Genomic DNA, 26,024 nt, shown 5'->3' on the forward strand with positions numbered 1-26,024 from the left:
GGTTTCAGAGATAACAATTATAATCAGGTCCCAGAACTTTATTGATTTCAGATAATAGACTGTAAACATTGAGATTAATTATTTTTAGGCCAGGTAGAACCTCCGGGACAGAATTATGTTGTATGTTTTCAGATGGAGAATGATAGGAGAATTACTCTTCTTTGTTTTACAAAATGGTGAGATGTTGAGACTTTTAATGTATGACCCTAGGCTGTGAGGCACATAGATTCTTTAATAATTCTTCTTATTATATGATATATTATTTCACATCTATTTGGATATGTTCAATAGTATGAACATGTCACAGATCAAATGTAGACAGTTAACTATTGTTTTATGTTGCACCATATTTTTTATTTACCAGTTTTGGAGTCCAAGCGTACTCAATGTGCTCAATGATTCTGCATTGGAGGAAAACCAGAAAACAGAGTTGTAGGTCACTGTGCTGCAGTTTGCAAAGCAATTCATATGCACCCAAAATATCAAGGGAGAGTGGATGGACTATTTAGATTGTAAACATAGAAGTTGGTAGTATCTGGCATTAGATAAGAAATAAGAACTGATAACATTGATCAGTTGAGCCACCTCCTTCTTCTATTTGAACATGCACAAAATACACTTGCCGCTTTATTTCCATGCTGTACAAAATCATGGTAAAAACATAGAAATAAACATTTGTCCCCAAAAACTTCTTTACATGTTTTGATGTTAATATTACTTTTATAACTAGAGTAAATACAAAGTTGAAAATGCTACATACATTTTAAAATTTTATATATATTGTGATACATTATTAATTTTAGTAGTGCAAGTGCTGTACATAAACTAAACAAAATAGATTCACCACAGGACAAGTGTGCAAGTGGATGCAGGAAGGGCATCTGGAGTAAAAGGGCGCTAGATTGAGACGAGGACCATTGCTGAAAAAATATGAAGAAGTAATTACCAAAAATTTGCTAAGTATTAAAAAAGAAATATCAAAAGTTCACCTGGTAGTTGTTTTATTTAGTTTGAGGTGAATCTAAATATTTAATTTCCCTTTTGAACTGAACACTCACGTAATTCTATTTCAATACACAGTTTAATGTGACCACTGTTTGAAAGTTGGTTTGGTTTGTAACATTCATGACATCAACCAACATTGATGCTTCTTTTCATAAATACTGTAAGAGTGGTGCTGGTGTATAGCATGCCCAGAAATAATGCAGAGAGAACAACAGTTGCCATGGTGAGCTGCTTTTGCTGTCATTGTGTCACCATAACATTTTCGGAAGTCCACAAGACATTTGTACAGCAGAGTGAAATATCAATATGATATATTTTCATAATTAATATACACTATTGTAAACTTTCATCCTATGTGTAAGAAGACAGTAAGATACTTTGGTGTTCTGCAGCTTGACAGGCTAATAAAAATTGCTTCATACATTATACTGTCCCTTTCAGTTTATATTTTCAGTTTTATTAGCTTGAAAACAGTAGTGTTGACACTTTTATACATGAATGGCTATAGTAAATGCATCAAATGTTATGTCAGTCATAGTAAAACTAGCATTATAAAGTTCAACAACCCAGTTCTCGTATAAAAATGAAGCTTCAAAACTCAAATCTGACGACATTTACAAAACTTTTCATAAAACAGCCCAGCAGAACAAGGGTTTGGCACTGGTTACGCTACGGCTTAGCCAACTCAGTAAAAAACAGAAAACATTCTTGATCGGTTGAGAATGCCGAGAATGTGCGGCTTATTCCAGTCCCAGGGCAAATGCTCCCCAGTGGGCAGACAGACCGCTAATGATGGAGACAATGGTTTATAGGCAAGTGTCTGTGTGTGCCCAGCTCTGAAAAATATGGAGAGCCGAGTTAAAGCTGGAGAAAAAAAAAATGAAGCAATGATTCTCAAAGGATGTGTCCTTGATCTGAGGCTTTGTTTGTCCACTCGTCTTTGTTGCTTGTTTTGCTCGCCATCATGGGACAAAGCGCTCAAGGCAATTTCACCACCACAACGCAGGCGCCCGCCCGGCCAATGTTGAGAGGGACCTCCTACAGGAAGACACAGAGGTTAACACGCAGCTCGCTTTAAAGTCCTATTGTAGCTCAAGCTGCTAAAAGGCTTGCAGGGACAAACAAATAAAGATCTATCAACTTACACCACTTCTATAAAGTAAGGCTACTGTCTTCATGTTGTCCTCTTGAACCATATAAATAATACTTTATTTATAATAGGTTCCACCAGAAAGTAATACTTTGATCGATTACTGTTAATTAGCAGCCAAAGTCTCATTATTCAGATGTCTTTATGTTTTATAATGAATCCAAATTAATTGCAAAATCTCCAGTTGAGGTTTTCCTTTTTGCCTCAAAGCCAATAGTTTAGCTGCTGTTTATATTCTATAGTAAATACTAAATTGTACTAAAATACAAGTTTTGCCCACTACAGGATTTGGTTTATAATAATATAATAATATTTATAATTTATAATAGTTTATAATAATATTATAAACCAAATCCTGTAGTTAGTTATTATGTAACGCTTACCTCAGTCCACTCATTGTTCTGTGCATCATAGGACTCCACAGTGTTCAGGTAGCACTGTCCGTCATATCCACCAACAGCATACAGTCTGTCTCCCAATAAGCAAACCCCCACAGCATCCCGGGGCACACTGAGAGGCGACACAGTGGTCCACGTGTCGGTTTTTGGGTCATACCTGAAAATACAAAAAATAGCCTTTTACTTCTTCCAACAGAAGCTTTTTGCAGCTGATGGTCTTTTAATCACACTTTTCAGTGGTCACTAGGGGGAGCGCCGTTCAGTGCAGGAGCTGGAGTTGTATTTCAAAGCTAAATGTGGACTTGAGTAGCAGCTGGTAGATACGTCGTTGGGGAGGCATCAGCAAGGGACACACTCTCCACAGACAGGGCTCTTTTAACTGACATACTTTAATGTGGAAGTATAGAAGTCCCACTTTGGCATTTCATACTTTTATATCATATAGAACTTGACATCGACATTGCCTTGAAAACGCCAATAAAATACTATAATATTTGTATATTCTCTATTCCCACGGTTAAAGCCCTCCTTTTTGCTTTCTAAATGTTAATATTTGTAAATGTATAATACAATATTTCAAAATTAAAGTGAAAGGAAAAAAGCTGATTCATTCTTAATATGTTACACTTTTATTATTATTTTATTATTTTACTCATTACACTATTATACACACTTATGGTATATATAAACCCCATCAAATTCATGCAAGGTTAGTGGCCACAAGGTGGAGCTAAATAATCATAGATGAATCCATCTCATTTTAATAATTCAGTGTGGATGTGAAACTCTAGGCCAAACGCATTCCTCCTCACATATTTATGATGCTACCTCACACATATTTCTAAAGTGATGTGTACAGACCTCTCAACACAATCAGACAGCCTAGAGCAGTGGTTGGACGCTGGGGCATCATGTCCTCCCACTGCATAAAGGAAGTTGTTGTACGTTGCCACGCCAACGCCCCCTCGCCTCTTGGTCATGGGAGCGCACATGCTCCATTTGTTGGTGTGGGGGTCAAAACACTCCATTGATCTTAGACAAGAGCTGCCATCCCTGCCTCCGACTGCAAACAATCTGAAAAACAACATTGTTGAGAATAAAAAGGTAAATAATATAGGCAGGGTGGCTAGAGGTGTGGAGAGAGGCCAAGTGCAGCCTGTTTTATTGTCAAATTGTTATATCACTTTAGTGATATAACAGTTGTAAGTGCCTGCAGCTCAGAGGCCCAACAGCAAGTTGAGACAAGAGGAATTGTCTTTCACTGACCTAGATGCAGGGATAACTTTAGCTACTGAATACTGTAGCTTTGAAGAATGTTGCATTCTGTCAGCTCACTAGCAACAGAGCGCTGTTTGCTGTTTGCTGTTTCTGTTTTGCCAACATTGTGCTAATACTATATCCTCACATATTAAGTGGGGTTCAAATCAATTGACAACAGTTGCTGTGTTGATGTATGAAAGCACTTTTGACATGAAGCATGTATTCAATATTTTTTAAACTGATTATTCATGGGACAGCGGAATGTTTTTGTGTCTTCAATACAAAGCATTGCTGGTGAGGTTAGAATTGTAATTAAGTTATCAATAACTTATAATTGTGACCTAAAAAGGCCAAGGCACCCCTATTGTGACTGTGAGGTTTGAACAAACTAAACGTAAACAATAAATGTAATCCTTAATTATGCCACTCCACATCCAGAATAAACACTTGGTTTAATTTTACAGAAACATATAATATTTAAACTTTTCTGTGCCCCACATTGTATTCTGGATAATCATTGACCATAAACTTTACTCACTTTCCATTGAGCGCCGTTACTCCCATGGTGCTGCGGGGGGTGGACATACTAGCCACATAATTCCACTGTCTAGCCTGAGGATCCCAGCGCTCCACTGTGTTCAGGTAGCTCCAGCCATCATGGCCGCCCACTGCATACATGGGCCCCTCAAGCACAGCGATACCTGCACCAATGATATAGAAACTTGTTTTTATGATAATGACTTGCCTAAGGGCGCAACAGTAAGTATGTTATGGACTAGGTCATTGGTTCAAAATTTAAACTGTCAACCGTCTCATTCCTTGACAACCTGCTCTAGCCTGTTTAAATCAAATGCATATTTGACACAGAGATTGAGACAGATTAGGAAGTATAATAATAAAAACATATGTACTTGTATATGCATATATATATATATATATATATATATATATATATATATATATATATATATATATACATACACACACACACACACACACACACACAGAGAGAGAGAGAGAGAGAGAGAGAGAGAGAGAGAGAGAGAGAGAGAGAGAGAGAGAGCGTATTGAGTTGTTGTTGTTGTAATAATAATTCATATTAATAATCCTAATAATCTGACGGGGAAGTGCTGGTGAGGGTTTGCTTGTAGCCCCACAGCTCAGCTGGAGTTCACCCCAGTGAACGAGAGGGTCACATCCCTACACCTTTGGTTCGGGTGGTAAAGTGCAGAACCTTCTTGGAGTCCTTGGGAGGGGTACTGGACTGACTCCTTCACTGGGGTGAGCTGTGGGGCTATAAGCAAACCCACACCAGCTCGCCGCCTCTCCCCATGGGCAATGCCAGAGAAGTGGCGTGTCAAGTAGAGACTGACACACACAGCAGAGCAAGGCCGTGGAAATGTAGGGTGCGTTAGGTGATGCAGCACCCTCTGGTGGTGACTTGTATGAACTGCTCAATATTTTAAAATTTGCCTAAATAATCTAACCAAATTTGTTTCTAAAAACTAATATTACCAAAATTAAAGGTTGAATGGAAGATTTTTTTGGCCCAAATCTGAGTCTTATTTCCTCGTGGCGTGGACTGGCGATTTGTCCTGCCATGTATCAATCATAAAACGCACCTATCGCTCACCTGCAGCCGCGTGAAGCTCGTCCCACATTTCCGCGTGTCTAAGCGCATTGATCTATCATAATATAGTTCCCTCAGTGTACGGGACAAAATGAAGATGGAGAAAGACAGTTCGAGCTGACTCAGAAAAAGACGGAAATCTACGGGAGACGAGAGATGCGATGCAATCTTTCGCGCTAATAAACAAACGCACGTGTGTGTTGTATCAGTCCGCACGGGAGTGCGCATGCGCACTTCCGTAAAAATCGTCCATTGCGCCTTTAAGATAGGCAATCTTGTTTGCTTGAAAATTCTGTTTTTGTTTTATTATCCCATTGCGCTCACTGAGGAACTGTGAGCTCAGTTCAATGGGAACTCATTTGTGGCATATGTGCCTGTACATATTAAAACATGGGACGCAATTTTCCGTGAGAGTCATACACACATGAATGTTAACTACCGGCATGTCAACTAGGATTGTAAGTGCCTCCCGTCTGACGGCATACTTATAACATCCAACTCATTGGATGTGCAGAACCATTTCTCAAATTTCAGTGATTGGGTGGAATTTTTTTAAAACACGCTAAAAATTTCCCCTAATCCTAATAAGGAACCATGGAGATAATGCTGGACCGGGCTGTGATGCATCTGTATGCCCTATCATGATGTGTGCAGACACCCAGAAGTCTAAATTTGTTCATGCACGTTCTTTACAGCTGAATGTTGAATATCATTGCTGTCTGTTTCCCTTTACGGTTCTGGTTTATGTGATTGGATTATTTGAGTAATTTAATGTGACGGACAGTGGTGTGTTAATTTGCAAAGACTCACGCTGTGGACACTGCAGCTGTGACAGAGAAGAGAGATCAGTTTGTGTGAGCTCCTCTGTCACCTGCTGCTGGTGCATTATGACTTTATTTTCACTGTACATGTGGTGCACTTTCCGTGCATCAGGATCATCAGATCATAATTTTTATTCCCCATTTGACAATCGAGTAAATGTTTGTATCTATGTTTTGGGTTAAATTATGTATTTACATATCATGTCCAGGAGTTATTAAATTAAGCGTGGGTAGGCCTACATTTTACATATGGGCCTATAATACCGTGTTCTAGCTCTTTATTCTCAGCACCCCCCCAACCAAAATATGTTCCCACCGTTTCAACTGCTTTAGTGACTGCATTATCTGAGGCTACACTGCATAAATGGCCCCTGCCCACCCCCAGTTTCCTGTCCCATCCCGATCCCGGGATTAACAGATTAACAGCTCCTGTCCCATGGGAATCCCACATGTTCAAGCAAAAGGGTCATCAGTGCACATAGCATCAGGAAACCCTAAGCCATGTCTTGGACACACGGTAGAAGAGAGGGGCACAGCTGTCAACCGATCACCAATTGGTGTTGAGTTGGATCCACTGGGGGAGGAGGAAACCGGACAGACTCGGCAGGCCTGAGCGCATTTTGTGGGTCTGCTGGGAACGTCTAATAGAGCCCTCTGTCAGCAGGGATCTCCCAGATCCCAGGGTAGCCTGGGGACATTGAGTCTGAGTGGACCATGTTCTCATCCTCCATTTTCAATGCAGCTTCTCGTAGCTGTGGTCGCAGGGTCCTTCCAACCCGGTGGTGGACATTGGAATCAAAGGATGCCATCAGTCTGAAGAAAGAGTCCTATCTGGTTGGCCGGTGGGACTCCTGAGGGAGCTGAAGGGTGGCGGCGGGCAAAGTGCACAGCGGCTTATGCAGTCATAGAGGCAAAAATTTGGGACAGGGAGGAGTTTGGGGAGGATGGAAAGATAAATGGACTCACATTTTCTTGATTTGAACACCACATGAGTTGTGAGGTCCTCTACCTTTTATTTATTAAAATGTATTGGTTTTATGTATTGATTGCCATTTCTATGTTTTGGTTTTTTGCTTTAATTTGTTTTTACTGGTTTTATTTTTTTGTGACTATTATTCATTCTTCATCACAGCACAGGGGAAACTGTTTATCAAATGTGCTGTATAAATGAAGAGGCTTTGGTTTAATATTGTGATAATTGGCCAAGTATTATTAGGTATTGAATCAAAAGTAACTGGTGACACCCATCACTACCAACAAGTCAACCTCTTGATGGAGTTATACAATTGTGTAATTTGTTTTTGATTTGCCAAATAAATGTAAAGAATCTGAATGTGTTTTTTACTGAAGTTATGAGCTACGTCTTGCAGATTAAGTGCAGATAAATACTGCTTTATGACTAAAACAATATCAAATTATACACATTCTTGTTATATGCATTAAACTTTAGCAAATTAGGGACATCCATCTTTTGGGGTAGTCTTTATGTCAAAAAGGTGTCTTCTGAATAAAAAGCAAAGGTTTTCCATGTTTTTCCCCACTATTCACACAGCGGGAATCACACAGCTGCGAGTGTTTGTTGACACTAAGCTTGTATGAATTCAGGCCACAAGCGAAGCAACAAGCGAGGCAACATGACATTCTCAGCGTTAAAAAATGAAAGGCTACTGAGATGATGCACAGTGATAAGTCCGGCCACACGGGGCGCCAGAGCTGAACGCTTTGACCAGATCTCCCTGTTCTGTTAGCCCCAGACCTGTTTCAACTGCATATCAAAAGAGTGTGTGATATGAGATTTATTGGGAAAGTGGAGGGTAAAAAGAAGAGGAGTAAGGCCAGAACAAACTGCAGAGCTTTGATAAGGGAATAAGAGAATATCAAAAGTCCATCTTAAAAGAAAGTGTGATTTTGTGCAGTGTGCCGGCTGTGATTTGACACTTCAAAGCATGGATCCTGCCGTTTTCTGGGGCTATATTGCAGCAAGTGACCTAACCAAGCAAAATCACTTAGTTCTGCAAAATACACAGACCATGGTAAAAGATAATAAAAAGAAAATAAAAAGAAAATATTCATACAAAGCATTTCATTTACTCACTTTGCAAAGATGGCCTAAACCTCCCCCAAATAGGCAATGTCACCTTATTTTACTAATAAGGTATATAAATATATATATTTTTGGGGAAGGCTTGCTTTTATACTACCACACCATGCCGATAATACAAGTTTAAACATGTTAACAAGGCAGCACGCTGGTGGAGGGGCTTTTGTGTTTTGATATGGTCATAGCTTGCACTCTGGCCTTATAGCAAGAAGCTTAAGAGTTCGACTCCCGAGCCAAACTGGGTCTTTCTGTGCGGAGTTTGCCCCATCAACACAGAACATGCACAATAGGAAGAAATGTGAACAATAACAGGGACAATAATAAAGGAATTGTCTTACATTCCCTTGAAGAACCAATAGTAAAAATATGAATAGTCTTCTCTCACCAAGTCCATGTCTATGTGTGGACATAGGAGGCATCGTGGACCAGACTTTGCTGATTGGATTGTAGCACTCCACCATGTTTGTTGTCTTTAGTCCGTCTCTGCCTCCGACTACATACAGCTTATTGTTGATGACAGCCACGCCAAACTGAAGCCGGCGGCCATTCATAAGTCCAACCTGGACCCACGTATTGGTTCTTAGGTCATATGTCTCTATAGTTGTAGAACCTAAATTAAAGACGCTGGATTAGAATGATATTTTGGTTAAACAAAATCTCACAATACATACTTTGTTATCCCTACCCTTTGTAGCATCCATTCCGCCAACAGCATAAAGTGCACCCACAGTGGACTTCCTAGGCTTTGTCCTTGGACTCTGGAACATGGGCCGGCGTTCAGGCAGAAGATGGTACTTCATAGCCTCCATCAGTAGTTTTTGACATTCAAGGTCATCTGAGAACATTTTGTTGTTTTCGAGATCAGCCAAAAGCTAGAAAGAACATTACAAACTATTTTAGAGCACAATTTGTACACAAGGCAATTAAATATGCTTCACACAACAGGAAAAAAGATGCATTCAAATCCCATGGACATAACAGAAATCACAAAACCTTAATTTCTGTTCATTCAATTTAAAAGGCATGAATCATACATTTTCTGTGCTTCTATTGGACCACACTGGCAGACACTCCAGACACTCTTTCCAATATCTATTTGACATTGCCAGCGTGACAGGTGTCTACTGGATGAGCTCATGGATCGCTTTTAGATTAATTTAATTTAATATTTTTTTAGATTAATCTGTCTCTGCACACGCCTGTGCTGAGCCTATGCATCTTTTACAACAACTCTCTCCTTGACACCTCCACCTTATGTGTGGCGCTTTTGTATCTTTAACGACGGACCCAGTCTTGTCTGCCCCCTCCCTAGATTTAGCTTTCGCTAAACTAATTGTTCCAGACAAAACTCAAACAAAGCTTTTAGTGTTAAAACTCTCTCTTGATCAGTGGGTAGGTGCACCAGGCTCTTCCTGGACTTTGCAGTGGCCTTAGTGCCAACTGACAATCTAACCAGCGTGGGTTCTAACCCTTTCCCCAGGCTCCTGCTATGCGGCTGCGCTTGGACACCGGCACAATGGGCAATTGTGTTGAGCGGAATTATTTACATATTTAATTATAATTGTGTCTAAATAGTAGTTTTAGAATTGTAACAGCCAGCGTGACAGGTGTCTCCGGTATGGGCACATCACTTTTAGTTTCTTTCTTTCCCATGTTTGATCGTCCCTAAACGTCAGTGCGTTATCTGCCTCTGCAAACGTCTGTGCTGAGCGTATGTATCTTTTACGGCAACTCTCTCGTTGATGCCTCCATCTAATAAATAGATTTATTTGTATTCACATTATGTTCACAGCTCCAGCAGTTTCCATCCAGAGTTTGTTTATTTTAAGTCACTAAAGGACATAGTTTCTCTTACATTAATTTGGCTGTCTAGAACTACATGTCATTTTTTTGTAATTTTCACTAACATGAAATCATGTAGAATAAGTGCTTTCATTTACTGTCATGGTTTCTTCAAAATGTTCACCCACCACATTTCAAAAGCATGTATCTATAAGCCTAAGGAATAAATCGTGTTACGTTTTAAGCTTGAATAGCTGTAATTTTTATGTCTGTCATTGCAGACTGCCACAGCTCTTTGCACAAATACTATCTGTCAAACCAGAATTGTTTAGCTCAAGGGCAGCACTCACACAATGGCCTCAAATCTTCTCAAGGACCCAAATTGACATACCTGACCTAACAGGGCATGTTCAGAAACTCTGAAAACCACACAGTTATGTCAAACTGTTAATTTTAGGTAGCGCGTGCCATATTGGCCCAGCAAAGACTTTTTTGCTGCCCTGAAACGCCAACCAATTCTAAATATGGATGTCGGAGATAGAAAATCGGTTTATTATCAACTTCTCAAAAGAATCAAAGCACTTTTTTCTTTTGCTGAAAACACTGCAGTATATTACTTATAACGGTACACTCTTCTTTCAAAGGGGGCTAGGTCGCCCCCTACTGTTAATGATGTATGGACTCCTAAATATGCAGGAGGACATACAAAAAAACATTGATTGATCATTCTAAGAAAGTGTACTATACTTGACAAAAACATAACATTTACTCTTCCAGGGTTAAGAAAACAGTAAGTGAATTCGATAATCAGAAGTTCTGTTTTGTTTGATGGCGGTTACCATCAGCACTATCATCATCGTCTTACTTGTGGAGGAAGCAGAGGGAGACGGATGTTGAAAAGTAACACCCCGAGGTCCCGCTGTCTGTGCTGCACATCGTAGCGCACCCACAGCATGAGCGCCTGGAAGATGGTCTCCTCATCGGGCACATTGATGTCATCGCTGGAGAGGAGCTTCACAATCTCTGCCGTGGGGAGCAGCAGAAACTCCTGGTTCTGAATGACCTCCAGGAAGTGTTCCTAGAAGAGACAGATAATCATCAGTCATTACAGAGGATTCCGGTTGGTCTGTGTGTCCTTAACAGATGAAGGGCAAAAGGGTGAATGGGAATAAATGGGATAAGAGATACAAAGAGATAAGAGGGGAATGAGAACAAAAAGGAGTATACACATACAACTTCTGAGTGTCTATTTTATCCTATTAATCAAAGACCACTCAACAACAGTTGAGCTACAAATGAATATGGTGTCAAGCTGGTCCAGAGTGTTTAAAGCAAGTGAAAATGTCAAAAGACAGACAACAATTATAGGTTTGAATTTAAGCACACACATAAACATATAAACATAACAATTATAATAATAGTGATGCATTTACAATTGTGGGCCATATTCATTCACTGCTAGTATTGTGGACACACCTGCCCCGGGGTAGATTGACAGAAGCAAGGCTGCCATCCACTGGCACCACTGGCTTATGCACACACACACCACAGTCACACTAGGCAAGGTGGAAGTGTGAAGTGTCTTGCCGTAGGACACTATGACCCACTGCTGCTGCACGGTGGCACACCGTGGTATTCCTAACTGTCTCCCATCCTAGAACTAACCAGACCCAATCCTGCTCAGCTTCCAAGATCAAAGATCAGACATTGCCACTAAATATACTAAATGTCATAATCAGCCTCGACCTCATTCTTAAGTATGGGTTTTAGTGGAGGTGTGGGTCAGTTAGTCATGCGCTGATGTCCAAGTCACACATGAAGGCTAGATTGTGGGTCAAACTTCCCAGAAACTGACCCATAACTTTATCAATGAGGAAGAATGAAACCAGTAGATTATATTTGTATGTCTATCTCTGTCCATTAATTAAAATCCTCTCCGTAACAGCATGCTACAAATCAATCTGGCATCAAACAAGTCCAAAAGTCTCTTTTCAGCTTGTTGACATGTTTTTTGCTGTTTAGACATCTCAGAATAAAGCCTTTCTGAGCCTATTTAATGAGTTGCAATATAAATGTAGCGAGAATGCTGCATCTAGTGAAAACATTGTTGTTGCTCTTCTCCATTACTGTCCTAAGGATTGATCTGCCTTTTTACTGGCCAGCCGCCTAGGCAGTATTACTACACTTCAAGGACAAATCCAGTAATGCTGCTTCACTATAAAATGTCCCTTTTATAACTCTAACGCGTGGTATCAAACGCTGTAAACATATACCAGGGCAGTGTATGGTTATTATTCTTGGTTAGTGTTTTGAACAGGTTTGGATATGAAGTTGCCAGATATGGTGTTCTCATTATTGGCTGTATGTGCAACAATTATAAAAGAACAAGTAGCTATTGATCAGATGCTTGCACCAGATTACCCACTCCTGCTCTGATCTATTACTAGAACAGGCTTTAAGAGCTTTACACTGACAGCTTTAATGAAATGAGGAACACTTATCGATCCATTCTGGAAATGCACACAGAGAAACTCTGCTTAATTAACAGTTGGGGCAGTTATTTATAAAAGTAACTAACATTAGCTTAGCACAAGTAAATTTGTTCCATAATGCATTTCAAAAGATGAGTTTTCAGATGACAAGTGCAACTGCAAACAGTTTGGAAATACTAATTGATTAAGTGATGTAAAATAGTGTGTAATAACGATAATTTCAGGCCTGATAAATATAAAATGAAAGGAAGAAAATAGGTAAACACTAAAGAGATGCATGTCAGTGAATGTCACACGTCACAAAGAGGTTAGTCCTCTTTCTCAGTCTCATTTATTCATGCCAAAGGGGGGAAAACAACCTAGATTAAGGTTTAATGAAAGAGAAAATAAGATATTTAGGATTTCTCTTCATTTTAAGTTGGTTAAGCCGCATAATATTTCAATATTTACATTATTTCCTCAATATTCAAATTATTTTTATATTTTTTGTAATTTTTTTTTTTTTTTTGACAGCAGTCACCATGTTCAAAATACACAATATGAAAAGGATGTATGGGCTGAAATAGGAAAGGCTGGTTTTGTCAAAACAAAACTCTTTCTGCCTGAACCCAGAGAAGAGACTTCCAGGAAGCCCTCATGGACCTGGCTTCCATTACCAGAGCGATTGAGGAGGAAGTTAGCCCTCTTGTGCAGCTTGATGATTAGATTAACCTCCAGAGCCCTGGTAAACAGACAGCAGATGTCCTTCAGAAGATAACAGCGCCACACTGTCACCGCTGCTTCACGCTCCTAACACAATCTGACACATACATGTATGAAACTTAATCTAATGCAAATATTCCTCACAATCACATAAACAAATATAGAAATCCAATTTTGTTGTAAATTTGGCCATGCCATGATCAATGCAGAGTGAAATGTCTGAGTCACAAGAAAACAATGAACCACGAAAGAATTCCATTCATATTCAGATGTCACGCCAGCATGATATGAATATATAAATAATATGTCAAATGGTCGTACTAGTAGATATGGAACACAAGCTATAGCAGAAAAACTATTATATATTCTAATTGTTTTATTGTTGTTATATTTTTGAGCAATAAAACCTGTATTATTTAATCTATTGAAAATAGATACATTTAATGCTATTCTATAGAACATTTCTTGCAACACAATAGCATAAAGAAAGCATTTAAACAAATACAAAAATGTTAGAAGAAAATCAGGTTGAATTGGGTCAATAATATAGTATTGCAAAAAGAGGCCAAATTACCGGGCCTTGCTGAAGTTAGTTTTTTTTATATGGTACACTGTGAGATTTTTTTATCCATCCAGGTTCAGACACTAATATACAGTATTACCAATTGTATAATAGATCAATTTCAAGACACCTTGCTGCAGGATGGCACATTATTCTAGTTTTGATTTTAACAGAGTCATTTCTTATGACAAAATAAATAATTTAGCCCACCCCAGTTGTTAAACGCTGTGCAGCCCCATAAAAACCTTCATACCATGGTGTAGTTATGAGCCGCGTTGAACAGGTCTGTGCAGCCCTGGGCGTCTGCAAATGAGCGGATACCCAAGCAATTTGAGGGATGGAGCTGTTTCATCAGGAAGTTGCAGCAAACCTGAATGACCTGTGAAAGCTGGAGGAGGCACGCCGCTGCCAATAAACTCTCGATGGTCTCCTCTTTGAGCTCAAGGACACCTGCAATGTCAGGGCAAGCAAAATATATAGTCATTTGACAGGTGGATATAGCCCAAGCGTCAGCATGGGGGGAAGGTAATGCATTTCAAATTTCTAGTTGGAAACCTTTACTTGCATTAAAGTGATAGTTATGGTGCAAAGGATTAGACTGTTCAAAACATGTCAGTAGCAGGATTTCCATTGCAATACTGAACAGGGGAAGAAAAGGCTAAGAGTGTGTTATTGCCTATAGATATTCTTTATTCATTTATTTAATAATAATTGGGAATTTAATTAATTTATTGGGAATGCCTCTTCAACCAGGACAGAGTAATTGTGAAAAATATCACTGTTCACCAGAATTTTACAGCATTGTACCTTTTGGGATACTGACCAAAGGTAATAAGTCTCTGATAAATTAGTTTTTATATTGTCATTTTTAATTTGGTTATAAAAATGAATCCCAGAACAAAGACCACTGCATTTTCAACAACCTAAAACCTTAAGTATTGTACCAACACAATTTCATTACACTGCATGTAAAAGCAGTGTATTGATTTTAGTCTTTTTTATATCTCATAACTCACCGCTATAAGCAAACTGGACCAATGACCGCAGCGCCTCAGGGTCCACGCCCTCCATTTTAATCTCCTCCTGTTTGGCCTCCCTGACGTCGCTGGTGAACATAGCCGCAAAGTAGTCCGACACGGCACTAAGCACCAGTCTGACGAAAAAAATAGCCATAAATGATTGCTCTTGCTTTTTCATAAATGGTTATTAAATCAGAGCCGATGGATCTTAAATCCAAATGACATGTTACAGCAGTGAACATAGTCATTAATCAAGCTGTGGTTTCATGCCGTCATGTATTTCACTCCACACGACAACAGTGTTTAATTGATGTCTTTACCCCATACTGTAGCTAATAGCTTTAAGCGTATGGTTCCTAATTATGTTACATAAATCAACTGACAGATAAAATAATTCATTATAATAATCAGCAGAGTATTATATATATAGCAGAGTATATGTGTGTGTGTGTGCGTGCGTGTGCGTGCATGTGTGTGTGTGTGTTTGTGTGTGTGTGTGCGTGCGTGTGTGCGTGCGTGCGTGCGTGTGTGTGCGTGCGTGCGTGTGCGTGTGTGTGTGTGTGCGTGCGTGCGTGTGTGTGTGCGTGTGCGTGTGTGTGTGTGCGTGTGTGCGTGCGTGTGTGTGCGTGCGTGTGTGTGTGTGTGCGTGTGTGCGTGCGTGTGCGTGTGCGTGCGTGTGTGCGTGCGTGTGTGTGTGTGTGTGTGTGTGTGCGTGTTTACATTGGTAATGTATATGTGTATATATTTATATAGGGTCTGAACTTGAGAAATTTGCATTTTATTTCCTCCAATCATTCTGTCTTTAGAAAAACACAGTGCATTGACTAAACATAATGTGCACCTGCATGGTTTGCTCTGTCATGTACAAAGTAATTACTTGTGTCAAAGTTCGATATAACCTGTGAGCTGGGATCTTGTGGTCTCCGGCTATCAGGAGCACATCACAGAGCTGCTTGTGCTGTAGATAGGTCTCCATCTTCCTGAAAGTCTGTTCTGCATGGTCTGTGGCCTGGAAAAACTCATCCGATGAGGTGCTGGTGGTGTTCATTCTGGAGAAAGTGCTCAGAGCTAACCTTTGGAAAAAATATAGAAAAACAGAGCGTATCAGAAAGAACAGTTTTGTCCATGGTCCTGTACATCCCAGTTCACAAATGGCCTTGGATGCTCAAGTACGTGGATCTACTTTTTATTATAATTTATTCTTTTTTCACAGGCGATTGACAGGCTGGTTTGTGTGCTTTTGTTTGCTGAGGTGTGAATTAATTGAATTGTGCATTTATAGGTTGTAACCAGTAGAAATACACACTATGGTAAAAATCAATGACAAAAAAAGTATCTGAAAAATATTTTCATGACTCAAAATGTTTACATTATTGATCAGATTTTCTACACTCCTAATGCACTTCTAACAAATTTAAAATCACAGACTTAATTTGCAGTCATTCAAGCTGTTGTGTCACCTCCATCGAAATAAACAAAAGAGAAATCGTGTTCCCAAAGCCAAAAGATAGAGGGCCCAATATGGTTTAGTTTGACAAAGAGAGCCTCAGAATCATTCCAACAGAACTTGAGCATCTTTCTGCCACTTTAAAATGAAATTAAAACCACCATGGACACAATTTCATACATAAACGGATCGCAAAGCATTACCGTCCAATGGGATAATCCTCTAAAACAATCCATGCAACAGTGTTTCCCACAACTCCGCCCTGGTCTTTACAACTGCCTATCTCCGTTCACACATGTATTTCAGATCGAGGGACTGAGCTATTGTGTAATGGCATAAGTTTTTCTTCCAACTGGCTGATAGATTAGAGTTTACAGGCGTCCAAATAATCCCTCAGCAACAACACATCCCCATGTATTTGGTGTCCTTCACAAAACAAGTCCATGCATTATCTAGGATTGTTTGTCATGCTGCTTGAAACGAGAGATTTTTTTTTTTTTAATTTAATGTCATCTCATGGTTCCTCTGCTGCAGAAGGATTGATAACATTGGCATGGGGAAACAGTAAAATATGCCTGTGCTATTTTAGGCCACACTTTATATTCTGGCCTATTACTGTTCTTACAATGATATAAGAGCTGCATATAGACTCATAAACCTGTCAATAGAAACTACTGGTAAAGGCTTTAATGGGTAGTAGCTCCAGTGTATTGACACAAACTAAGATTGATAGTGTGAGGAGGGGGTCGTTGGAGGTTATAATTGATGTCCTATTTAAAGCAACGGTACGTAACTTTCTGGAGGTGCAAATTCACCAGCATGATTCCATGGAAATAGATTAAAAAGCATTCTCCATGGAGATAAATTGGTTTTATGCCATACAGTGGAGTATAATAGCTAAAGCACATTTCTGTGGAAACAATCAGGGGGAGATACAAGTCAGGTTTGTGGAGCTGCAAGGACCACTCATAGTAAGGACATGTGTTGTTTGTTTTTCAGTGCGAAAACAAAACATCCCAAAAAAACCCATGCTTTTTTCAAATATTTTTTTTTCAATCAAAGGTTATGTACTGGGGCTGTAAGTTATTACTATCCTTTACATATTTTGAGAAAGTTGAAAACACAAATGCTATTTAAACGCTAGTTATGTGTTTCTTGTCAGAAAGAAATAATATAATTATGCATCTATGCTATACAAAAAAAAATTATCATTATTATTTCATGATCCACAGCTGAGAATCAGAATCAGAAAATGATTGTCATTGGACACAGTTCACAAACATAGGAACTTGTCTCGGCATTAGGTGCAACATAAAACAATGAATAATAAAATAATAATCATAGCAACGTCTATAGAGTCAAACATGGCATATTTACTAATAAAATAAGATGAAAAATAATTGTGTCAGTTAAGTGTTCATGAGTCCAACAGCAGAGGGAAAGAAACTGTTCTTGTGGCAGTAGGTTCTGGTCTGGATGGACCGTAGCCTCCTGCCTGAGGGGAGTGGCTCAAATAGTCTGTGTCCAGGGTGAGAAGGATCGGCTGTGATCCGACCTGGAGGCGTACAGGTCCTGCAGAGATGGACGTCTACAGCCGATCACCTTCTCAGCAGAACACACAATGCGCTGTAGTCTCTGTTTAACCTATTTGTCAATAAAAAAAATATAGATTGTGACCAACTGTGACTTGATGTAATTAATGCTTGGTGTATTGTTGGTATGGTGATCATTTAATTTATTTCATACTGTAGTATTACAAATATCCATTTGATGTCATGATTTACTCACTTCCAATCTTTCATTACCAGAGCACCTCAGAGACTTGCTGATATTACCTGTTGGGTACTGCTGTTCTATAGTGGGCTTTTTATTGGTCAATTGCGCACTAAAAAGAAACAATTTATTGTCCTGTCACAATAATTCCCTACTGAGTCTCACCAAGTAACACCAAACAACATTGAATAAGCAATGCCAAACCATAAAACCAAGATACATTGCCCTTGTATTGGCTCTGCGGTATAGTGTGAGGATTTTTCATGCCACCAATCTTGCAGACACTAATTGCTTCAGTATCACATTCGAGGGAGCAGTATATTTTACAGAGGTGTAAATTTTGCTTTTAGTAGTGATCATTGGAGCTATACCCCAATTTTACTGGAGCATTAAAAAGAAGAGCAACTCCAGAAGAAAGAAATTGCTTTTGTCTATTACCAAACAATATGCAAGGAGTTATAATGCTGAAATAGAACTGAATACCTGGAGCACTATCATTTGCATTTCACACAAATCCCGAGATCACAGTCACACAAATTGTGAATCTGAGAAATAGATGTTTGATATGCAGTGATACTTTTAATTTCAAGGAAGGAATGGAAGCTTACACAAGAAAAGACCTTGAATTGCTATAGACTTGTAACAGCAGATAAACCGGATCAATATTATCTGCGCCATCGGGAGGTAGATGTGGTTCTGATGGAACAGGCTGAATGGAAATTGAGTATTTCATAATAGATTAAACTGACATTCACAAAGGAGGGTAGAATAATACTGCTATTTCTCTAAATAAGCCAACAGTACCTAAACTAATGTGTTTAACTGTCAGAAAGTACTACACATTGCATATTGTTTTCTGCCTTGGCCCATAGAACAGTACAATGTTTTTATTTGCAAATAACAATCACATTGGTGTACACCTGATGCATTGTTTAAGTACTGATTTTCAACACCTGTCCATATGAGGCTTTTAAAGGGTTTAGTCCATATAGACAAGGGTCAAATTCTACACAAAAGTAGACAATTACATAAATCAGAAACACACAAGACACATTTCCAACATTATGTGAGAAGCTCTGGCCTGACTTTAACCTGCTGAACATAATGAGTTCAGTCTGTAGTTTTAGGTTTGGATTTACACACAACTGGACAATCCAAAAGATGTTTTAAACTTTGGAACAAGATCATCCCCAAAAGCAAATGTTTATTTTTGTACACTACGTGTTATTTGGAAGTAATACTGAAGTACTGACTGATTTATTTTTTTTTAAACTATACAGGAAAAACCTTTTGACAAGTAACTGCTGTATTGCATGGGCTATAGGTAAATCCTAACTTCCCACATTTTATCAGCACTGAATTTGACTTCTGGAGATAGAAGTTTACTGTTGCTGCATTGCTGACGTTTGCATTATGGAGCTGAGAAATTCACAATGTATGACATGGGTGCATTCATGGATGCATATTTTAGCGAAGAATCTGCTGATCTAGGCAGAAATCATCTTTCCAAATTGCAGTTCGGCTCGTGGTCTATAAGGCTGCCATCTTTGTGGAAAGCGCATATACTTTTTCGATAAACATGCGTATCCAGGCAGCCTAACTAACATAATGTTCAAACGGAATATTGATAACTAATACACACACAATCTCATTTGATCCGTTTCTTACCCCAAAGGCCCTTATTCAAGCAACCCCACCTCTAGGATCAGTATTACTACTTTTGACAAGGATCGTCAAGGCAATATTTCTTCTCAATAAAGCTGAAAGAGAATTGAAATATCATTCAAAGTAATGCCCTGCTGACTCGAGCTTTAGTTAGTGTTTATGAGGGCAGGTCAGGGTCTCTATCCCATTTAGGTTAACTTCAGTCATATATTTTCTGACAGCCATCGACCACAGAGGAACTGCCACATTTCAGGGGTGCTATACATATCAGGTCTGGCAAAAAGTCATTTCAGGTGGGGAATTAGATACACAGACATCAATTATTATATAAACTAATGGATACAAGCATACATGGTAGTGCAAAACTCTCATTTGTGGAGGATATTTGAGGTTAAAGCTGAAGATTTTTATGCAGCCTTGACAATGTTAACAGTGTTTCACAAAAATGGTTACGATATGATTCCCCAAGTAAACTGGTGCTTTTAATAGCTTTAACTTCTACAATCATGATTATACTGCAACACAAACCAAACATACAGTATCTGGTTCAAGCTCAGACACTACAGCTTTGAAGCAGAGGTATTATAATATTCTGCTGTTAGCGTAAATCTGATGAAGGACCTGTGTTTTACATGGACAGTGTGAACTCAAGGTCCCCACGGGAGAAGCTCACTTACAGATTCTAACTGTGAGGCAAATTTGTTATGCATGTACTCTTTACACCCCAAGACCTGCAAACACGAGCATCTGCCAATTATCCCAACACAAAGAACCAGGTGCAAAATTTTTTGTTTGTTTGTTTGTTTTTTATTTGGTGTCTTCATTTTTAACCATTCAAGAATCCTTATATAATGAAAGGCTTGTCTTTTAAAACAAAGCATAGTCTGTAAAGAAGATAGTGATGGATCTAGTAACCCAATCAAGCCAAAATGTCACGATGAAAGAGACTCAACCTTCACACAAGAGGCTTTCTCCCAGAAACACACACACGTTAGGTTAACATGATTTTGTGGGGGCAATGTTTAACATTCGTTTCCAGAAAACTGGTACTAAAAGTAAGCATAATTACTAACTCTAAACTCTAACACTTAACACTAAACTGCAACACACCTAAAAGAACGCATACCTTAACTTTACAAAGTATTATGAAATCTGCATTTATTAATGTAATGTCCGTAACAGGCCAAAGATAAAATGATGTATGTGGAATGAATGAATAGTGCAATGTCCCGTAATTGTCCAGAAAAGCGCTATATAAGCTGTAGTATTATTATTATTACTATTATTATTATTAATAATAATGATAATAACAGTAATGATAATAGTAATAATTTAGATCTAAAGGTTTGCTTATAGTCATCCCCTTTTACAGTATTGTAGGCCTACTGTGTAATTTGAACAGTAATCTTCTCCCCCTCTTAGCCATACCTTTCTCCAGGCTCTACCTCTGGAGCCTCCTGCATGCTGTTTTTGACATCCTCATGTCCGCAGATGCTGTCATCTTTCCTAGGAGTACATGGTAAGGAAAAGCTTTTTGGGGTCTCCTCACTGACTTGTACACCCTGGATGGTGCTGTGTTGCTGATGCCATGGGTGCTGCCCCCCCCTGACGCAGACAGGTGTGGGCGCCGGCGTCGGTGAAAGGATGCTGTGCGCTGGACTGCTACTCTTCCTTAGTCCTCCTGTACTTCTTTCCCGCGAGTGACTCTTGAGGCGCCCGTGGGCAGGAGTTCCTCTGTGATCCAAGCCAGTGTCCTGTGGGATGTAGCCCCCCACACCACCACCTCCACCGCTGCCAGCCGAACCCTGGGATGAGTGACTGAACCAGCGCCACCGCAGCCTAAGTATCTGCTTCACGTCAAAATCCTTCTTCCCCGACACGGACATCCTCCTTTTGTAGGTTTAGAGACGAAGGCAGTGCAGCGAGCCCCACAAAACATGGAGAGCACAGGGGAGACTGCAAAAGACGTCTAGGCTGGTGTTATTGTCTGAGTACTATCATGATACCTCCTCCTCCCTCCACCATTTCCCTGTTGTTCTGCCACTGGAGCTAAAAGGCAACCTCTGCAGCTTTTGTTCCTGTGTCTCAGACTGTACTACCCTCCCTCTAACCCATGCGCTGTCTTTCTCTCCTCTCTCTCTCCCCCCAAGCTGCTGCTGCTGCTGCTGCGTACAACTGGAGCTGACTTAATGCACATGCATGATCCACCCCCTCTTTTCCTTCTTTCTGCTTGAACAGACATAAAGGCAATATGTGGAAAAAAATGTTTTCCATATATAAAGGGAAATAGGGCAAAAAAAACAATGGGGTCTCACCTTGATAATGTAGATTGCAACATGGCAGAAACGGTATGTTGAGATGAACCACTGCATCACTTCCATTCAGTTCATCCTACATTTCTGGCTGCATTAAAATACAGCCAATTTTAATATTAACAGTTTTCCTTAATTAATAAGACTAAACTAAATGCCATTCGTCCTTTGTGAAAAAGTTGAACACAGTTATCAAAACTCTTCCTCTCATTTCGGCAGAACACCGAGCACATTCTAACACATTTGAACACATTTGTCAGACACACACATGATGCAAAACATTAAGACAAGAAGAAAGAGTTTGGACACTGTTCCAACTGTTCCAAGTGTCATGATATAATAACACTCACCACTGAAACCCCTGAACATATTTAACAAATCAACATAGTCATATCTCAAAATGTAACAAAAATAATGTATTTATTAATGTATGATGAAATTGCTGTTTATTCAATTCATTTCTTTTTTAATTTAAATTTACAAAACTTTACACAATCGTCTTAAACCTTAGACACAACTGTACTTTTCAAAGCATAAAACTGAAATAACTACATAAAAAAATTGAAGACAGATATTGATTTATTTTTTAGATTACATTTTTATGTGTAAATATAAGAAAAAAAAGGCTTTTACATAAAAAAAAGTATTTCTGAACATAATCCATTTTTAGCACAACCTCTCACTGACTAAGCTCAAACCGTACAAATGTTTTAACCATTTAACATTTTTTATTATTCAAATGTGTTATTATTATTATTAAAAATGAAATTTGTTAAAAGTAAAGATGAAACATTTTATCATCTTTACTTTTAACAAATTTTATTTTTAAAACACTGTTGAATATTGATTGTTAAAACAATGTAATGCTTTGTATATAATTTGTGCATATAGTACCAAATAACCCAACTACACATTTAAAAACATTCTGTCATTTTGGAAGCTTTGACAAGTTTTCAAATGCTATATTTTTTATGCATTTTCTCTGAAAATTAAATAGCATTATCATAAAACATATTGATGTATGATGTAACGTATTTTTAACAATCTGTTACTCTGGTGAAAATGGAAGCTACCCACATGACACATGAAGTAGAACAAGTCGGACAGTCCCTGCAAAATGCATATGAATGCAGTCTTACCTGAATTCTGCTTAAGCGTTTGAGTTCTTGTTTCTAAATCTTTGCAATCCAGTTTAAGAAGACTCAAGTCTTCAGCTACACTCCTTTCTTCAAGCAAAAAAAAAAAAACATAGACAGGAAGGGAAGAACTTTCCACTTTTAAAGGAAATCCCTGACAATTTCCTTCCTTTGTGCATGGGGATTGTGAAACAATAGCTTTCAGCTATCCAGGAAGTATGTAACATCCTGTGTTGGAAAAAAAATATCGAAGAGCTTTAAAAAATATACAGTTTAAAAAAGTACAAACATACATAACATCACCCATTAGACCATATGTTTAAATATAAATATAATAATAGGATAATGAGTCTAGGGCAGATTCGGCCTTGTCTACTTTTTTTTCATTTTGTTTTCATTAACTACACAAAAGAAGGTGCCAATGCAAAAGTGAATGGAGGATTTAGCAGATCTTCAGCTGCTGAACAGTGAAACTACAGAATCACAAGCCTTTTAGAAGGTAAAACCATAAAATACCAAAGGTTGTAAACTTATCATTAGCTTTTTAAATCCTCCAATTTACTAAAAAAAAAACACACAACCAAAATAAAGAAATTAAACCCCAATACAAAAGATAAACCCTAAAAACAAACACCTCTGGACCTTTGACTGAGGCGAAGGCTCATCTCCCAACAAATCAACAACCCTAAGCACACAGCCAGGGTAACAAATGAGTGGCTGCAGGACAGCTCTGTGAATGTCGAGTTGCCCGGCTAGAATTGAACCCAATACATAGCTTTACGCTGACCTCATCATCCAGGTCACTTGACCTAGTAATGCGCGCCGCCACTTTGCGAGGGGGAAACCACACCTTAACTACCGCGTGTCCTCCAAGGCATACGGTCATACGGTTACGCAGAGCATTTGGAGCCAACAGAAAAGCATCGTTATGAGCTGAAAATATCACGCGCTGGGCTACAATGTTGTCCGTACAAGATACTCGAAGATTCGTGGGCAAACATTCCTACAGGCTGGCCAAACCTCGAATGGCCAGCCATTTATGAGTACCTTATCGAGACCCCCGGCGTCTATACCAAAGAGCAAATGAGAAATTACAAAAGTCTTGATGCCTACATATTTTTTCAGGTAGGCATATAGTCATGTTAATGTTTTCTTGTCAATCTTCAGTGTTGAAATTTGAAATGAGGCAGCATCATGAGCTAGTTCAGCCTCAGCTTGCCCTGGGCCTGTGCTAGTGCTGACAACAGTCTCACTCTCTATTCTGTGTGTGCAACTAGGCCTTAAACAAAATGTTTTTATTTTGTTTATTTCAGTCAGGCTGGGTTGAAACTATGTATACCATAGTTTCCGGGCTATAAGTCGCACCTTTTTTCATAGTTTTGGCCGGGGTGCGACCTATACTTATATTTATACTTATATACTTATACTCCGAAGCGACTTATATGTGATATCATTTGTTATTTTCACACTTGCAACCGCATTTCATACTCCAGTGCGACTTATATATGTTTTTTTCTTCTCTATGATGAAGTGAAGTATCCTGTAGAGGGAAACCTTTTCTTTGTGTCTTTGGATGTTCTTGTTTGAACATCCAAAAACAGAGCAACTTTTTGGAATCAATACTGTTTTAGTGACAGCTAGCTTCCCCCTCGCAAAATGGTGGCGCACGTTACTAGGTCAAGTGACCCGGATGTTGTGACGTCACGTGAAGCTATGTATTAAATCAAATGAAAATGGCTGTGAACCAATTCTCACCATCCAACCTGATGGCGCTTGAGAGGTTCTGCAAAGAAGTAAAGAACTCCTGTCATGTGCTGAGGAGTGTCTTCATCTGTGCCGTTTTTCTGGAAGGTTCTCCTCTCTCCACAGAGACATGTTGGCCCTTCTCCCCCGCTCAGTTTGACCGGGCCCAGCTCTAGGAAGAGTCTTGTGGTTCCAAACTTTTTCCATTTAGGCCGCAGTTATTTTATTACTTGGTTTACGGATTTTTAAAAGAAATATATTGAACAGGTGGACAAAATATAAATATAATTTAAATTTCAAAATATTTTTATAGTATATATTATATATAATATAATAATTTAAGGAAATATTGCGACAGGCAGGAAAAATATTAATGTCAAAGAACACATTTGATGAATTTGGCACCGAAGACTCGAGTACGAACAGCAGAATTGACATTTCAACAGGAGTCCAGAGGCTGTCATCGGTGCTGCTGCGGGTGATTTCCATGTGTGTGTGTGTGTGTGTGTGTGTCTGTGTGTCTGTGTGTCTGTGTGTCTCTGTGTGTGTCTGTGTGTCTGTGTGTCTCTGTGTGTGTGTGTGTGTGTGTGTGTGTGTGTGTGTGTGTGTGTGTGTGTGTGTGAGTGCGTGCGTGCGTCTGTCCGTCCGTCCGTCCGTCCGTCCGTGTGTGTGTGTGTGTGTGTGTGTGTGTGCGTGCGTGCGTGCGTCTGATTGGAGTAGCAATTTTGCCAATTTTGCTTTGTAAAAGCAGCTGTTTACTTTCCAAGTAAAATCAACTTATGATTCACTTTATTTCAAACATAGTTTACAGAAAGCCTTTACTTTTAATAATAGAAACTTCTCATAAACATTTTATTTATTTGTGAAGAAATAAACTTTATTTATTCAAGTTAATGCATTCATTCATTATTAAACAACTTAAATGTGCCAATTGTAGGCAAATTTATTCTGACTAGGTCAAAATCTGTTATAATTCATGTTTTATTATTGAACTGCTTTCTTGTAATCAAGTTAATTATTTTATTT

The 26,024-nt window shown here is 39.0% G+C and overlaps 1 protein-coding gene across 3 annotated transcripts; it reads right to left on the bottom strand.

Annotated features, from left to right (window-relative positions):
- Positions 1-702: 702 nt before the first annotated feature.
- klhl4 (kelch-like family member 4) lies at positions 703-25,158 on the bottom strand. 3 transcript variants are annotated; one of them, XM_072437743.1, is made up of 11 exons: positions 25,011-25,158; positions 15,822-15,995; positions 14,920-15,056; positions 14,157-14,353; positions 11,013-11,225; positions 9,051-9,237; positions 8,751-8,975; positions 4,352-4,514; positions 3,415-3,627; positions 2,539-2,710; positions 703-2,043 (listed from the first exon to the last, which is right to left on the bottom strand). In XM_072437743.1, the coding sequence occupies exons 1-11, from the start codon at positions 25,064-25,066 to the stop codon at positions 1,984-1,986; spliced, it is 1,797 nt and encodes a 598-aa protein (XP_072293844.1). In that variant the 5' UTR covers positions 25,067-25,158; the 3' UTR covers positions 703-1,983. The 3 variants fall into 3 exon arrangements, with proteins under 3 accessions (XP_072293844.1, XP_072293845.1, XP_072293842.1); XM_072437744.1 differs by lacking the exon at positions 25,011-25,158 and adding an exon at positions 23,259-23,385; XM_072437741.1 differs by lacking the exon at positions 25,011-25,158 and adding an exon at positions 21,236-21,913.
- Positions 25,159-26,024: the final 866 nt, after the last annotated feature.

Source organism: Eucyclogobius newberryi, unplaced genomic scaffold (assembly GCF_026437365.1).
Source record: "Eucyclogobius newberryi isolate DKJ021-1_F unplaced genomic scaffold, fEucNew1.0.hap1 SCAF_11, whole genome shotgun sequence".
Lineage (NCBI taxonomy): Eukaryota > Metazoa > Chordata > Actinopteri > Gobiiformes > Gobiidae > Eucyclogobius > Eucyclogobius newberryi.